The sequence below is a fragment of the Pongo pygmaeus genome, chromosome 15 (genome assembly GCF_028885625.2).
Source record: "Pongo pygmaeus isolate AG05252 chromosome 15, NHGRI_mPonPyg2-v2.0_pri, whole genome shotgun sequence".
Lineage (NCBI taxonomy): Eukaryota > Metazoa > Chordata > Mammalia > Primates > Hominidae > Pongo > Pongo pygmaeus.
Window position 1 is genome coordinate 57151178 of NC_072388.2, and position 18064 is coordinate 57169241.

Genomic DNA, 18064 nt, shown 5'->3' on the forward strand with positions numbered 1-18064 from the left:
AAAGTGCTGGGATTACGGGTGTGAGCCACCATGATCAGCCTTCAGTTTGTTTTAATCTACAGATTTACCCTTATTTTGTTTTTCTTATAATTTGTTTGTCTTAAGAAATTTTCTACCTTCTGGATTTTGCTGAATGTATCCGTTTGTTGTCTTTAACATGTTTCTTTCAACCTTGAATTTCTGTCAAGTGGCAAGAATGCTTGATAGGTGATACTATATACTTCCTGTGTAATACATCGGGATACATAGATATCTGATTATGTCTCTTATTGTGAAATTAGGATTGATCTGTTAATACACCACCTTTTTGTATCAAATTACAGCATATGGAAATTTGAGGACAAAGAGTCTAAACAGTTTTAGAAATTTAACAGGAAAATAATTTCTTATAAAAGCTGAAGGAAGCTGGGCATGGTGGCTCATGCCTGTAGTCCTAGCACTTTGGGAGTCCAAGACAGGAGGATCACTTGAGCCCAAGAGTTTGAGACAAGTCTGGGCAATATAGTGAGTTTTTAAAAATTAGCCGGATATGGTGGTGTGTGCCTGTAGTCTCAGGTACTTGGGAGGCTGAGGTGGAAGGATCACTCGGGCCTAGGAGTTTGAGGCTGCTATGAGCCATGTTCATGCCACTGCACTCCAGCCTGGGTGACAGAATGAGACCCCGTCTCATCAGAAAAATAGGGAGACAGACAGACAGACAGATGCTGAATGATAGGAAAAAAAGCAGGGAAAGCAGAAGAAATCAAGTATACCAGATAAAAGAAAACATAAACACAGTAGAATGTTTTCAACTAGTTATAGAAGTATGTCAGTGTAATAAGCAAATCTTGGACAAGTCTAAGTCAGAAAACTGGTGAGAGAATGCATGTTAGAAGTAAAAAGAGGACATGATGATAGACTTAGAAGGTATTAAGAATACTGTGTACTTGAATGCTACAAATTAAGAAATCTAGATGAAAGAAATAACTCACCAAAAATAACCATATAACCAAGAAGATCTTAATAGGCCAGTTACTGGGAAATAAATGAAAAAAAGCCTTCAAAGAGCAATCTCCAAAAGCAGTCATGATTTTGTTTGAGTTCTTGAAAAATTTTAAGAAACAGATTATGATTATGCTATATATTCTGCTCCAGAGCAATGAAAAGCAAAGAATGCCCCTCATGTCATTTTATGATGCTAACCTAGCCCAAGTATCAACACCTAACAATTAGTTTCATCAGAGATATTTTCATCATGCTATTGTAATTTAAACAAACCTAGTTCTTGAAATAAAATAATTAAATCTAATACTATTCTAATAGTTACAGAAAAAGATACAATTGTATTGATATATTATTATTATAAATAAGTTGTGAGTAAATTATATCTTATATGTTAAAAGATTAATACACAATGATTGGAATGCAGCAATGTTTTAAAAACGGTAATAGCAAATTCTGATGTAACACTTATGCACCAGCCACTGTCCTCTGCACTTCTTTATTTTTGTTTTACTTTTTGTTTTTTATTTTGCTGAGACAGGATCTCGGTCTGTTACCCAGGCTGAAGTTCATGGGTAGGTTCACGGCTCACTGCAGCCTTGACCTCCCAGGCTCAAGTAATCCTACGACCTGAGGTCCCCCTAACCCCACCCCAGAGTAGCTGGGACTACAGGCATGTGCCACCACATCCAGCTAACTTTTTTACTTTTTGTAGATATAGGGTCTCACTATATTGCCCAGGCTGGTCAAACTCCTGGGCACAAGAAGTCCTCCCGCCTCAGTCTTTGAAAGTGCTTGAATTACAGGCATGAGCCAACATACCTGGCTGCACTTCTTACATACTACTTGATCTTTACAAAAGCCTAGCATGTCTAATAATGTTTCAAGCTTAAGGAATAGAAGGGTTTAAGTCACCCAGGCAGTCTCTCTCCAGAGACAGTGCTCTTAACCATTGCGCTACTATAATAATTCATGATCTATTAATATATTTATATCATTTGATCAAATAAGAAAATATATGTGACAAGCACTACAGTCACATTTAATGACATTTTATGCCGATATCTTCTTAATTTTTTTATTTTTTAAATTGACAAATAATTGTACATATTTGTAGGGTACATAGTGTTGTACTTATAATGTATAGTGACCAGATCATGGTAATTAGCATATCCATCATCTGAAACATTTATCATTTCTTTGTGTTAGGAACCTTCAATATCCTCCTTTTAGCTATTTGAAACCATGTAACACATTGTTAACTATACTCATCCTACTATAGTCATTCCTCCTATCTAGCTGTAACATATTCCTGACTTATTTCTCTTATGTAGCTGTAATTTTGTATCCTTTAAAGAACAAATCTCTCCCTATGCCTCCCTTCCATACCCATTTTATACTCAGTCACCACACACACACATATTAATACCCACAAACTTCTTTAAGAATAGAATGATACATTCTTTTTTTGTTTTTTTAAGACGGAGTTTCACTCTTGTCACCCAGGCTGGAGTGCAATGGTGTGATCTTGGCTCACTGCAACCTCCACCTTCCGAGTTCAAGTGATTCTCCTGCCTCAGCCTCCTGAGTAACTGGGATTACAGGCATGTGCCACCACGCCCGGCTGATTTTTTGTATTTTTAGTAGAGACGGGGTTTCGCCATGTTGGCCAGGCTGGTCTCAAACTCGTGACCTTAGGCGATCTGCCCACCTTGGCCTTCTAAAGTGCTGGGATTACAGGCTTGACCCATCGTGCCCAGCCAGAATGATACATTCTTAGCATGAAGGACAATGTTTATTGGAAACCTATAGTCAATACCCTGTTTAACAGTAAAATTGGGAACAAGACAAGATGTCCATTATTTTTTAAACTTAATTTGGAAGCCTTAGTTGTAGCAGTTAGATAAGAAAATGAAATCAGGTATGGATATTGAAAAAGAGGAGGCAAAGTTATAATTTGTTGAAAATATTGTGTATTCAGAATATCCAAGAGACCACTAACTCAGAAATTTTTACACTAATGAAAGTTCAGGAAGGTGACCAGATACTCAGCATATTATTCAATAATAAAATGAAATAACAATTACAATAGCAATGTCCCCACCCCAAAAAAAAAATTGGGGAATACTCATAACCAGAAGTCTATAGAATCTATCCGAAGACGTATGAAATTTTGTCAAGGGAAATAACCAAAGGCTAAGATAAATTAACAGACTCAACATGTTCTTGGATGGGAAGACTAAGCGCTGTAAAAATATAAGTTATTACAAAATTAGCATATGTTTGGCTGTGGTCAGTCTTAAAATTTTTTGTTATTTTGAGAATAAGTGGTAGATGTAAATTGGAAATGTAATTCTAACACTTACCTAGAAGAACATACTGTTGAGAAAAAAAAATGTATGTGCCAGTGTGTATACTGTATGTATATATTTATACTATATATGTGTGTATATACATACACACAGAATTAAGGATACATCCATATAGAATACATTCAGTTTGGAATAGCTAAGATAAATTTGGAAAAGCAAAAGCAAAAATGGGATGATGGAGAACTTGCCTTAATTGATATTATAATGTACTCTAAAGCCTTAGAGGAATGAAGAATCTGATCAGAGTGTCTAGAACAAGGGGAGAACTCCCTTATGTGTGACTGGAGAGATAAGCAAGGGACTAGGTTATGAACTCCTCTAAAGGAATTTGGTCTTTAATATAAGATAAATGGCAAATCATTGAAAAGTTTTAAAGAATTAGATATATTTCTTAAAATACTCACTCTGGTAGCCATATGAAGAAATGGATTAGAAGATGGCTAGACTGTAGTCCAGCAAATGAATTGGCTCTGGAGTTTTCAGGGAGGAGTGAATTAGATTGGTCCTGAATACACTGGGCATTGGTGGTATGGTAATGGGAATCATACTCAGTTGGAGAGGAAGAGACAAATTTGGAAGATGATTAGGAGATTGAATTGACAGGAATCATTAATTAGATATGAGGGTAAGGAAGGCACTAAGGTTGAATCCCAGATTTTTGGCTTTCACAAATACATGGTGAGTAGTATTACTCATTGAGAAAGGAAATCCTTGTGGGGGATAACTTATTCTGGGCATGGGTAAGGGTTTGAGGTTCCTGTGAGAAATGTGGGTAAGAAGTGTTCAGGAGAAAATGGAATATAAAGGTCAAGTTGCCAGACAGTGGCTCATGCCTATAATCTCAGCACTTTGGGAGGTCAAGCTGGGAGGATGGCTTGAGCCTAGGAGTTTGAGATCAGCCTGGGCAACATAGCAAGACCCCATCTCTAAAAACAATAAATTAGCCAGGCGGGGTGGCATGTGCTTGTACTCCTCATTACTTGAGAGGCTGAGGCAGGAGGATCGCTTGAGCCCAAGAGGTTGAGGCTGCGGTGAGCCATGGTTGTGCTACTACACTCCAGCCTGGGTGACAGTGAGATCCTGTCTCAAAAAAAAAAAAAAAAAAAAAAGGCGGAGTTCACAAAAGGGATGCAAGCTGAAAATTAAGATGCAGAAGTCATCATTATGTAAGTGGTAGTCTAAGTCTAAGCTCTGGGAATAGTTGAAGTGATTCAATGAGGTTATGATAGTGAAAGAAAGATGGCTAGGGCTGGATGCAGTCTGAGAAAAAAACATTTAAGGAGTATGTGGAGAAAGCAAGCTAGCTTCTAAATGCTGCTAAGTTTGGCCAGAGATGTAGGGGGTATGGTGTTAACAAAGCCAAGGGGAATTAGGTTCCAAGTGTAATATGCTGCTCTGAGGTAATGGAAGCTAAGGACTGAAAAATGTACACTGAATTGAGCAAGCAGGAATCTTAGTGGCTTTGGTGAGAATAGTTGCAGCATAGCATTGGGATGTTCAGTGGGTTTAAGAATAAAGAAAAACTGGCTAAAAAAGAAGACTAGAATGAAATAATTGCTTCTTAATGGGAGGGTTATGTGCATTTTTTTTGACATTTATATGTCATAGCTCTTTACATTTGCCACATTGAGCATTTATTAATGTAATAATTGGAAAAAGTAAAATTTAAAAGCTTATTAAGAAATTTATGTCTAGCCTTGTAATGTTGTTTCTCTTCTTGGGCAAAGATAAGTCACTTTCAGACTTCAGGCAGAAACCTTAAAAATAAGGAATTCCTGAATTATATTTTCATACTCTACCCCTCAATTGGTTAAATATATATATTGAGCACTTACTATGTACCTAACCCTTTGTTACTTGCTGTTTGGTATGAAAAAAGTCCCGCTACTGTTCCCAACCCCAGGTTGCTTACAGCTTAATTGGGGAGATAATATGTACATATATGGAAGAATTAGTGATTAATTACATTCAATATATTATTAAATTGTCCCATACAGATATCTAAACCCTGGGATGGCTGAGTAGCAAGCCTCCATTGGTAGGTAGTAAATGCAAAAGTAGTCAATGAAGGGAGAGATCAAGAGGAAGTGCTAGAAGAACAGGCTTCTTGAAGAAGGTAGTGCTTGCATTGCACCTTAAAGGAGGAGAAAGATGTAATAAGTTGGGTGGAAGAAGGGTGAGAGAGCAGGGTGAGGCAAAGTGTGGAGTCACTTGTGGGCATGGCATGGTATGTGTAGTTAGTGAGGAGTGCCTTGTGTATGGAAAGCCAAACAGAGGAAATTAGCAAATTCAGTTGTTTATAAGGAATAATTTTAGATTTTTGAATGGTGACATGTGTAGGAAGCTTCTAAGCAAGTAGAAACTGGAAGAATGGAAGAGTTAGTAATAGGTGATGAAACTTTATGGTTGAGAGAGAGAAGTGAGAAGGGAAATGTGCCAAACTGAGAGAAAAAGCTCTGGTGTCATGGTAAGACCTCTGGGAATTGGGCCCTAACTCTGCCACTTAATAACTATTTCTATGACAGTGATCAAGTAAATCCTGTTACCTCTGTGGACTGCCATTTCTTTTTTTTCTTTCTTTTTTTTTTTTGAGACGGAGTCTCGCTCTATTGCCCATGCTGGAGTGCAGTGGCGCAGTCTCGGCTCACTGCAAGCTCCGCCTCCCGGTTTCACGCCATTCTCCTGCCTGAGCCTCCCAAGTAGCTGGGACTACAGGCGCCTGCCACCACGCCCGGCTAATTTTTTGTATTTTTAGTAGAGACGGGGTTTCACCGTGTTAGCCAGGATGGTCTCGATCTCCTGACCTCGTGATCCGCCTGCTTCGGCCTCCCAAAGTGCTTGGATTACACGCGTGAGCCACCGTGCCTGGCCAGACTGCCATTTCTTCATCTGTAAAATTAGGAAATTAGGATATCCTGTGACCTTTGTGGACTGCAATTTCTTCATCTATAAAATTAGGAAATTAGGATGGATGTCCTGTAAGTTTCTCCCAGCTCTATAATTCTATGACACTCTTCATGTAATTGTGATGAAATAATTGACAACTCTTTATGATTCAATTGGATATGAGAAGGTAAGCAAGTAGAGAAGTCAAGATGACTTCAACATTTTGAGACTGAGAGAAAAATGTTATTCTTAGTAGAAATGGGGAAATACCAAAGAGGAGTAAGTTTAAGAGTTCTGTGATGCCTTTAAAAGTAAAGGGGGGAGTCCAGCAGCTGGAGATGCAATGTATTCCTGCCAATTTTACTTAGACTTTCTTAGGGACTCTTCAGTTTTGTCAGTGGTTCCTTTCATTGTTTTCTTTGAGGCCAAATATTGAGCAAACTGGCTAGCCTTCTTTTTTCTTTTAGTATTTAATTAAATGCCTTATTGCAAATATGTGTCTATTTGCTGGACTTGTTTTTATTTCAGGGTCTTTTTTTAATTTTTAATTTTTAATTTTTAATTTTTTTTTTTTTTCTAGAGACAGGGTTTGCCATGTTGCCCAGCTGGTCTTGAACTCCTGGGCTCAAGCAGTCTTCCCGCCTCAGCCTCCCACAGTGCTAGGATTACAGGCATGTAGCACTACACCCACCTAATTCAGGCTTCTTAATAGTGTATTTTGTGAACATTTTAATAAACTGAGTGACCTTCCTTTCATTCTGTCTTGCTCTGCTCTGCTCTGCTTTTCTCTTTTCTTCTTTCTCTCTCTCTCTTCCTCCCTCCCTCCCTCTTTCATGTCCTGTCCTGTCCTTTCTTTAGACTGAGTTTCACTCTTGTCGCTCAGGCTGGAATGCAATGGTGCGATCTGTGCTCACTGCAACCTCCGTCTCCTGGGTTCAAGCGATTCTCCTGCCTCAGCCTCCCAAGTAGCTGGTATTACAGGTGCCCGCCATCACACCTGGCTAATTTTTTGTATTTTTAGTAGAGACAGGGTTCACCATGTTGGTCAGGCTGGTCTCAAACTCCTGACCTCAGGTGATCCACCCACCTTGGCCTCCCAAAGAGCTGGGATTACAGGCGTGAGCCACTGTGCCTAGCCTACCTGAGTGATGTTTGTTAAGTAAATCTAAATGAGCTAGAATTCAGAAAATTCTTTTCAGTGGTGTTAACAATCCCTCTTGGGGACATTATGCTAAGTGAAATAAGCCAGGCACAGAAAGATGAATATCATGTATTCTCATTTACATGTGGAATCTGAAAAAGTCAGACTTATAGAAGCAGAAAGTAGAATGGTGGTTGCCAGGGGCTGCGGGTGGGGAGGAAGTGGGAGATAGAGGTCAAAAGGTATAATTTCTCTTAGACAGGATTAATACATTCTAGAGATCTATTGTACAGCATGTAACTATGGTTAATAATAATGAATTGTATGCTTGAAAATTGCTAAGACATTTAAGAGTAGATCTTAAATGTTCTCATCACATAAAAAGATAATTATGTGAGGTGATGGGTATGCTAATAGCTTGACTATAATCATTTTACAATGTATACATATATCAAAATATCACATTGTAAATATATACAATTTTTTTCAATTATACCTCGATAAAGTGGGATATCAATAGTCACAAAGTGTATATCAATAGTGCTATAATTGTTACAATTCTTTTTTTTTTTTTTTATTTTCTGAGACAGTGTCTCACTTTGTCTCACAGGCTGGAGTGCAGTGGGGTGATCATGACTCACTGCAGTCTCTACCTCCTTGGGCTCATGAGATCCTCCCACCTCAGCCTCCTGAGTAGCTGGGACTACAGGTGTGTGCCACCACGCCTGGCTAATTTTTGTATTTTTTGTAGAGTCAGGATTTTGCCATGTTGCCCAGGCTGGTCTCGAACTCCTGGCCTTAAGCTATCTGCCCACCTTGGCCTCCCAAAGTGCTGGGATAACAGATGCGAGCCACTGCACCTGGCCAATAATGTTATAATTCTTATATAAATATTTGGAGGATAAAATTATCAATAACTTAAAAACCACAGCAGCTTGTCTGAAGGTAGTAAGTTATCTCAATTGATTGTTCACAGTCAGTTACAGACCAAACTTTTTTTTAAATTTTATTTTTCTGGAGACAGAGTCTCGCTGTGTTACCCAGGCTAGAGTGCAGTGGTGCCATCTAGGCTCACTGCAACCTCCGCTGCCCGGATTCAAGTGATTCTCCTGCCTCAGCCTCCCGAGTAGCTGGGATTACAGGCATGCACCACCATGCCCAGCGAATTTTTTGTATTTTAGTAGAGATGGGGTTTCACCATGTTGCCTAGGCTAGTCTCAAACTCCTGAGCTCTGGCGATGCACCTGCCTGGGCCTCCCAAAGTGCTAGCATTATAGGCGTGAGCCACCACACCCAGCACAGACCAAACTTACTCCACTTTTTCTCCCCTTCTCACTACTGTACTTGACTAGTCTCTAAAAAAATAATAAAAGAAAAAAGAAAACAATAGTGTTTCTTGGGTTGTCTGCCTTTAGGAGTAAAGCTTGGTACTTTAATTCTTGGAGCTTTTTCTGAGTAGTTTTTGTTTGTTTGTTTTTTGTTTGTTTGTTTTGAGACGGAGTCTCACTGTGTCACCCAGGCTGGAGTGCAGTGGCGCAATCCTGGCTCACTGCAACCTTCGCCTCCCGGGTTCAAGCAATTCTGCCTCAGCCTCCTGAGTGGCTAGGACTACAGGCGCATGCCACCACGCCCAGCTAATTTTTGTATTTTTAGTTGAGACGGGGTTTCACCATGTTAGCCAGGCTGGCCTCTAACTCCTGACCTGGTGATCCACCCGCCTCGGCCTCCCAAAGTGGGATTACAGGCATAATCCCACCGTGCCACCTTGTGAGTGTTTTAAATTTGTACTTCTTGAAAATGTATCTTTGTAATTGTGCTATACCTTTTTCATATGTTTAATTCTTATTTTCCAAAATAATATTACTACCTTCAAGGAATTATCTTCTCATTTCTTTAGCCCTTAGTGACCTGGACCTTGATAAATTTTGTTAACCAAATGACCTTGTTTGATAGGTGATTTAATTTAAAAAAATCAAAACCACCTTCAGCAGATTACCATTTGTTAAGTATTTCTTGAAATGGTTCAATGTACTTTACTGAATACATTTTTATTGCTTTTTTATTTATAGAGCTCAAAGCATGCCTGTTTTTAAGGAAGTAAAGGTACATCTGTTAGAAGATGCAGGCATAGAGAAGGATGCTGTTACTCAGGAGACTAGAATTTCACCCAGTGGAATTGATTCAGCTACAACCGTGGCTGCAGCAACTGCTGCTGCCATTGCAACCGCAGCTCCATTGATAAAGGTATATTTTTCTTCCCACATATTCATAACTACTTTGTGAAATATAGAAGTACTTATTAAGAACTGAGTCTATAAATGGTTGTGTCCAGTTATAGACTAGGAACATTGTAGTTGCTCTCAATTTGAAAGAATTTTCCCATTTGTGGTTGTGTGTTACTTCTCAGGAATTGTGAAAATTACCTTCTAATACTGTGATGGCACTGGCGAATTTAGAACTTTCCCAGTTTTAGCACTGAGAGTCCTACATCCTGGGAAACACCTTGATCCTGGCAACCTGGATAATCGGTTATTTTTATTTGAGAGCTAGAAGAACCTTAGGAACCTTAGAGATAATCTGTGCCTTAGCTGTCACTTTGTAAATGGGGAAGCAGAGAAACAGGTCAGAGTAGGTCTATGAGTCTGGAACGAGTAAGTGACAGAGCCAAAACTAGAACTCAAGGCTGCTGACCTAACTCAGCCTTATGTTAGTAAAATATCAAAAGCTACTTTGCTTTGCTGTTTTCTTCTTTTTAATTTCCATTTAAGTATCTTGTTTTAGGCATCATAAAATTATTTGTGGCAGATTTGTTTAAGACAGAGTCTCACTCTGTCGCCCAGGCTGAAGTGCAGTGACGCGATCTCAGCTCACTGCAACCTCTGCCTCCTGGGTTCAAGTGATTCCTCTGCCTCAGCCTCCCGAGTAGCTGGGACTACAGGCCGCGCGCCACCATGCCTGGCTAATTTTTTGTATTTTAGTAGAGATGGGGGTTTCACCGTGTTGGTTAGGATGGTCTCGATCTCCTGACCTCGTGATCTGCCTGCCTTGGCCTCCCAAAGTGCTGGGATTACAGGTGTAAGCCACCGCGCCTGGCCAATTTTTTTTTCTTTTGTTTGAGAGGAAACATTTATCTAAGGATAGCTATCTTCTGCCTTTCATTTCTGTGACTCTAAAAATAAAGGCATTAAATCATTAGACATTTAGTGGGTAAAGGCTCAAATATGATCACTTATCAATGCCAATTGATTTAAATAACGTTTCTAGTAATTAGACATATTTTTGGTATCCTATGATGTGAATTTTTAAAAATATTTTTATTGTTTTAGGTGCAGAGTGATTTGGAAGCAAAAGTCAATTCTGTTACAGAATTACTTAGTAAGTTACAGGAGACTGACAAACACCTACAACGTGTTACAGAGCAGCAAACAAGCATTCAGAGGAAACAAGAGAAACTACATTGTCATGATCACGAAAAGCAAATGAATGTGTTTATGGAGCAGCACATAAGGCATCTTGAAAAATTACAGCAACAACAAATAGATATTCAGGTATCTGTAATAAAGCCAGTACAGATTCTGTGATCTTTTATCACTTGGATCTCTCAGCTAATATTCATTGATAATTGCAGTAGCTCATTAGATTGTAACAGTTTTAGTTCTGAAATCATGATTTGCTTATCATCTTTCTTCTCCTGTAATGCGGGTAACTCTGAATGTTATATCTCAAATGTCACTAGTTGTGTGAGACCTCGCCCTTTAGTTGGCTTTTCCTCCTTTTACACTGTTTTTCTTCATATCATTTTTATTATTTATTTTTTGAGATGGAGTCTTGCTATGGTTGCCCAGGCTGAAGTACAGTAGTGGAATCTCCACTCACTACAACCTCCACCTCCTGGGTTCAAGAGATTTTCCTGCTTCAGCCTCCCATATAGTTGGGATTATAGGTGCACACCACCATGCCCAGCTAATTTTTGTATTTTTAGTAGAGGTGGGGTTTCACCGTGTTGGTCAGGCTGGTCTCTAATTCCTGACCTCAAGTGATCTGCCTTCCTCGGCCTCCCAGAGTGCTAGAGTTACATGCGTGAACTGCCATGCCCAGCCACATTTTTAAGTGCTTATATCACGTTGCAACTATTGGTTTACATCAGCAGTTTTCAGTCTGGGAATGTGCATTAGAATTACTTGAACAGCTTTATAAAAATATTTGTGCTTGGCAGGCCAAGCTAAGAGGATTGCTTGAGGCAGAGAGTTCAAGATCAGCCTGGTTGATGTAGCAAGACCTCATCTCTTAGAAAAAAAAAAAAAAATTAGCCTGGCATGGCGGCATGTGCCTGTAGTCCCAGATACTTGAGAGGCTGAGACTGCAGGAGACCTTGAGTCCAGGAGTTTGCGGTTACAGTGAACTATGATAATACAACTGCACTTCATCCTAGATGACAGAGTGAGACCCTATCTCAAAAAAAAAATTATATATACACACACACACACACACACACACACACACACACACACACACACACACACACACACACACACACACACACACACACACACACACACACACACACACACACACACACACACACACACACACACACACACACACACACACACACACGCTTAGGCCTTTCAGAGATTTTGAGCCAGCGATCCTGAGGTAGTGCCTGGCAATCATTGAAAGCTTCATAATGATTCTGATGCACACCCTTGGACAAGAACTACCTGGTGTACCTGTTTGCTTTTGCATTTAATTAAAATAATGAACATTTTTAATGCCTTTTGAGAATAAGGCACTGGGCTATTATAAAAAGTGTTATCCTCACAAGGAGCTGTAGCATACTTTCTTATTTATTTTGGAATTTCTTTTTCTTTTTTTTTTTTTTTTTTTTGAGATGGAGTCTAACTCTGTTGCCCAGGCTAGAGTGCAGTGGTGTGTTTTCGGCTCATTGCAACCTCCACCTCCCAGGTTCAAGTGATTTTCATGCTTCAGCTACCTAAGTAGCTGGGATTGCCGGCCTGCGCCACCACGCCCAGCTAATTTTTGTATTTTCAGTAGAGACAGGTTTCTACCATGTTGGCTAGACCAGTCTCGAACTCCTGGCCTCAAGTGATCCGCCCATCTTGGCCTCCCAAAGTGCTGGAATTACAGACATGAGCCACTGTGCTTGGCCTATTTTGGAATTTCTAACTCCTAGAACACTACTTAGCACTCAGTAAATTTTTTTTTTTTTTTTTGAGTGAGTGAGGGAATGATCAGCAATGTAAATGTGTTGGTTTTAATTTCCTTTTTTTTCTAATTAATATGAAATTTATTTATTTTTTTGAGACGGAGTTTCGCTGTTATCACCCAAACTGGAGTGCAGTGGCGTGATCTCAGTTCACTGCAGCCTCTGCCTCCCAGGTTCAAGTGATTCTCCTGCGTCAGCCTCCCAAGTAGCTGGGATTACAGACGCCCACCACCATGCCCAGCTAACTTTTTATATTTTTAGTAGAGATGGGGTTTCACCATGTTGGCCAGGTTGGTCTCAAACTCCTGACCTCAGGTGATCCACCTGCCTTGGCCTCCCAAAGTGCTGGGATTAGAGGCGTGAGTCACCGCGCCTGGCCTACTGTGATTTAAAAACTTAAAAAAATTAAAATATAACATTCAGGCTGGGCATGGTGGCTCATCCCTATAATCTCAGCACTTTGGGAGGCCAAGGTGGGTGGATCACTTGAGGTCAGGAGTTCAAGACCACCTGGCCAACATGGTGAAACCTCGTCTCTACCAAAGATACAAAAAATTAGCTGGGCATGGTGGCACATGCCTGTAGTCCCAGCTACTCAGGAGGCTGAGGCAGGGGAATCACTTGAATCCGGAAGGCGGAGTTTGCAGTGAGTTTGAGATTGGGCCACTGTACTCCAGCCTGGGTGACAGAGCAAGACTCTATCTTAACAACAACAACAACAAATATATATATATATGTGTGTGTGTGTGTGTGTGTATATATACACACACATATATATGTATATATCTATAATTTAATGACTTTCTAAATTATATATTTTTTTGTTAAGACAAATTCAGAAGAATGTACTAAAATAAGTTTATTATACTTAATATATCATCATAAAGTAGACATTAATTTGCTATAATTTTCAAGACTTAACAGGGTTTATCTTGAGCTTTTCATGTGGTTGAAGATAATATTTTATTGGAATGATTATATGCATACCAAGTAAAGTTCAGTAAGTACTCCCTGCATGACTAAAATTGAGTATGCAGCAAATTATCGAGTGAGAGACCAGGAATGAGTCTATAAACTATTAGTTTATAGATAACTTTACTTCTTTAAGCCTCAATTTCTTTACCTAGAAAATATTTTCTGTTGTTCAGGATAAAATGAGATGACACATTTGAAAAGCACATTGATTCCTTAAGGAGAGGCTCTTACTTAGTCCTAAGTACTTACCTGCCATCTTCCATCCTTCCATAACTAAATCTGTAACTTAATGACTTTCTAATTTTGGAAGAATGGAATCTTTGCTAATTTAGATGTCTTACTTATAAAGCTTATAATTACAGAGAGAGTTGAAGTTTTGGTTACATACTGAATATATTAGTTGTTCAGTAAATGCTTAATGAAATGAAATTAGTTGAGTCTGTTTCATCTGTTTTACATAGAGGGATCTCAACACACTTTTAGAAATTCTGTAAAACTATAAATTTTTTTAGGTTTTTCTTGGCCTGGCATAAAACCCTATTTTGATTATTACTCATTGCATGCCTGTATCAAAGTATTTCATGTGCTCCATAAATATATACACCTACTATGTACCCACAAAAATTAAAACAAAGCAAAACAAAACAATAAAATCCTCTTTTTTGAAACCAGTTTTATTAGTTAAGATACTTGCTCATTTGAGATATTTTATTTTATTTTATTTTATTTTTGAGATAGGGTCCCGCTCTGTCACCCAGGCTGGAGTGTAGTGGCACCATTTCGGCCCACTGCCACCTCCGCGTCCCGGGTTCAAGTGATTCTCCTGCCTCAGCCTCCTGAGTAGCTGGGATTACAGGCTCCTGCCAGCATACCCAGCTAATTTTTGTATTTTTAGGAGAGACGGGGTTTCACCATGTTGGCCAGACTGACCTCGAACTCCTGACCTCAGGTAATCCACTTGCCTTGGCCTCCCAAAGTGCTGGGATTACAGGCGTGAGCCACTGCACCTGGCCCCATTTCAGGTATTTTAATAAATAGTGCTGAAAACTATGTTGTCACTCTAGTTTCCATTTATATACAAATGCATGTATTATTGCTGCTGCTAAGCATGGATATTTATTTGAGTACTCACTATCAATGATTTTCAAACCTTGACCTCAAACAAAATCCTACCATTTAGGATATAAAAGATGGGATGTTTCTGTTTAAAATTCTCTGATTCAAGTAGAGGTTTAGGGCGAGGGCCTCTCCTTCCTGGTCTTCTCTTAGCCGGCTGCAATGGCCCCTGAGCCATGTCTGTGGGAGAAGGGACAGCACTGAGGTTTAGAATGGTTAAGGAAAATGATTAAGGTCACACAGCAGAGTCAGGCTTAGTCAGATCTTTGTGCTTCTACATCTTTCCAGTGGCATCACTGCTGCCGCTACAGTGGATAGTTGCAATGTAATATATATTTTTCATTGTTTATTAAATGCAGTAAATTATGTTTAACTCCTCTAATATTTCAATGTATTTTATCATCTAACTCTTTCAAATGATATTTGAAAATAATAAAATAATCTTATTTCTTCTAGACTCATTTTATTAGTGCTGCACTCAAGACTAGTAGTTTTCAACCTGTTAGTATGCCCTCCTCCAGAGCAGTGGAAGAGTATTCTGTAAAACCAGAACACCCTAATCTTGGTAGCTGTAATCCATCTTTATATAACACATTTGCTTCCAAACAAGGTAAAAATATGTAGTTCTCTGTGAATAAAAAATGTCAGCCATGAATTTTCTTTGTGCTACATAAGCTGAAAACATATTTCCTGAGCAGTAGGAGTTTTTGTTTTATAAAATTTATTTATAGGAGTTTTCGTTTTATAAAACAATTTTTTTTAAAATGTTCTTTTTTAGAAATTTTCTTTCTCAGGCTACCTTGTCTTAGATAAAATGAGTTCTTTTTTTTACGTCAAGTAATTTTTAGGTTATTTTGAAATTTTTTTAAATTATGGATTATGTTCTTATCTGTGGTTTTAATTAATAATCCTCATAAATTATCAGAAGCACTTATAAATTTAGAAAAAATTTACTTATTTACTACAAAAATGCTTGTAAATAAATCAATTCTCCTGTTCTCTGACAAACTGCATGTTTGCTCTTTCTTGATTCTGTCAGAGCAACTACCTGAGTACATTTTTAAACCATTTCTAAATATTTTCAGAATTAGTAATGCAAGTCTGCTTATCTTGATTGAATTTTAAAACTCTATAATAACAAAGGAATACGTGGCTTACTTGTTAAAACTTTAGTATTTAAAATAAATGAATAAATGTTTTTCTAAGTTATTGATATTTGAATAATGAACTAAAGAAAATCGAGCGACTATCCCTTTAATGATATACAGATCTATATAGTACAATATTTTCAACACTTGATTTGTTAGAGCAGTGTTGTATTACAGTCATTAAAGATTGCTTATACTTATAAGGTGCTTTACATTTTGCAATAAATGAGTGGTCCTTCCAAAACTGTTGTGCCCAGCACTTTGAGAGGCCAAGGTGAGAGGATCACTTGAGTCCAGGAATTCAAGACCAACCTGGGACATATAGTGAGATCCTGTCTCTAAAAATAAAAATAAAAAAATTATCCAGGTGTGGTGGCACATGCCTGTAGTCCCGGTTACTTCGGAGGGTGAGGTCGGAGGATTGCCTGAGCCCAGGAGGTAGAGGCTTCAGTGAGCTGTGATCATGCAGCTGTACCCCAGCCTGGGTGACAGAGCAAGACCCTGTTTCAAAAACAAAAAAACAAACAACAACAACAAAGAACTGTTGTGAAGTAGTATGAGTCCATTTTTAAGTTAGGAAGAGAGGACAGTGAAGCACAGAATGGTGTGACTTGCCTGCTCAAGGTTACCTGACTTGGGAGGGAGGATGTCAGAGCTAGGGCCAGAACTCAGGTTTCAGTATGACCCAGCTGAGTGCCTTCTATAGCAGTGGACACTTCTTTCATAACTCAATTCCAGAGAATTTCTTGCTTATAATTTTGTTTTTCTTAAACTTGAGTTTTCATGAAAAAGGTGTCTATTTTATTGATTGTAAATTGAATTTGTTTCTTTGTATATATGAGTTACAGTAACAAATGAAAGAAAATAATGAGTAAATTAAAAATTCAGTACATTAAACTTTTAATTTTTCTATGCTTTTTCTTGGGCAAATATCATGTTTACATATTTGTAATTGTAGCATTTTATACAGCTTTTTTACTAGCACATAAAAAGATTTGCCATATTTTATATAGTTGTCTTCATAATTTTAACTTGTAATGACTAAAGGGTGGCCTATTGAATAATTATTTTACAATCTACTTGACCATTAGCCTGTTTCGGATACTCAGGCACTTTTTAGGGTTTCATCTTTGTAAATAATACTGTAATAAACATCATATTTAAAGCACATTTTCTTTCTTTTATGTTATTTCCTTAGAATAATTTCATAAGAGTAAGATTACTATGTTAAAGTATATAAAACTTTAATTCTTCCTATACTTATTGCCAGATGGTTTATCAGTTTTCACTGCCATGAAAAGTATCTGGCCGTGCCGGTTTCACCACAGCTTCAGTAGTTCTGAATATTATCATATAGATTCATATTTACTAGATGTAAGTGTAAAATGTTTGTAGTCTTCATTTCTTTTGATTTTTAATGGGGTAAAGTTATTTCTCTACACTTAATAATTTGTTCATCATTTATAATTTTGAATTTATTTTTAAAGTATAGGGAAGAGTAATATGCTATAATTTTTAAAGCTTTTTAAAAGCAAGTTAAGTTTTTAAAAAATTTTCTGTTAAAGCACCTTTAAAAGAAGTTGAAGATACGAGTTTTGATAAACAGAAATCTCCTTTGGAGACACCAGCACCTCGCAGATTTGCTCCTGTACCTGTTTCAAGGGATGATGAACTATCAAAGAGGGAAAATCTTTTGGAAGAAAAAGAAAATATGGAAGTGTCGTGTCACAGAGGTAATAGAGACTTTTACTAGACCTATCCCAAATTAGGAAATTGTCATGAGATTTTCTGTGCCTAGTAGTAACTGAAGTGGGATCTCTATTTGTAATATTTTACTTTAAATGACACTTGCTGGGAAAATCAAGCTTCTTTAGATTCTTTGTAAAAGGGGTTGGAGGTATACATTTATAATTATTTTATGTCTTACAGGTTATTATCACTTAAACCTTTAATGAACAAGTTTTGTTAACTTTTTTTTTTTTTGTTTGAGACGGAGTCTCGCTCTGTCGCCCAGGCTGCAGTGCAGTGGTGTGATCTTGGCTCACTGCAAGCTCCACCTCCCGGGTTCACACCATTCTCCTGCCTCAGCCTCCCGATTAGCTGGGACTACGGGCGCCCACCACCATACCTGGCTAAATTTTTTGTATTTTTAATAGAGGCGGGGTTTCACCATGTGAGCCAGGATGGTCTCAATAAGTTTTGTTAATTTTTATTTATT

General features: G+C 38.2%; 1 protein-coding gene across 14 annotated transcripts in view; it reads left to right on the top strand.

Annotated features, from left to right (window-relative positions):
• KIAA0586 (KIAA0586 ortholog) overlaps positions 1 to 18064 on the top strand; it is a 126030-nt gene that overhangs the window by 5674 nt on the left and 102292 nt on the right. For all 14 annotated transcript variants that reach the window (XR_010123727.1, XR_010123728.1, XR_010123729.1 and 11 more), the window contains exons 5-8: positions 9450 to 9624; positions 10707 to 10928; positions 15155 to 15308; positions 17412 to 17579. Coding sequence is in view for 11 of the 14 variants with exons in the window: in XM_063651653.1 (XP_063507723.1) it covers positions 9450 to 9624; positions 10707 to 10928; positions 15155 to 15308; positions 17412 to 17579 (719 nt within the window). In the remaining 3 variants the exon portion in view is untranslated. The remainder of the gene's footprint in view (positions 1 to 9449; positions 9625 to 10706; positions 10929 to 15154; positions 15309 to 17411; positions 17580 to 18064) is intronic.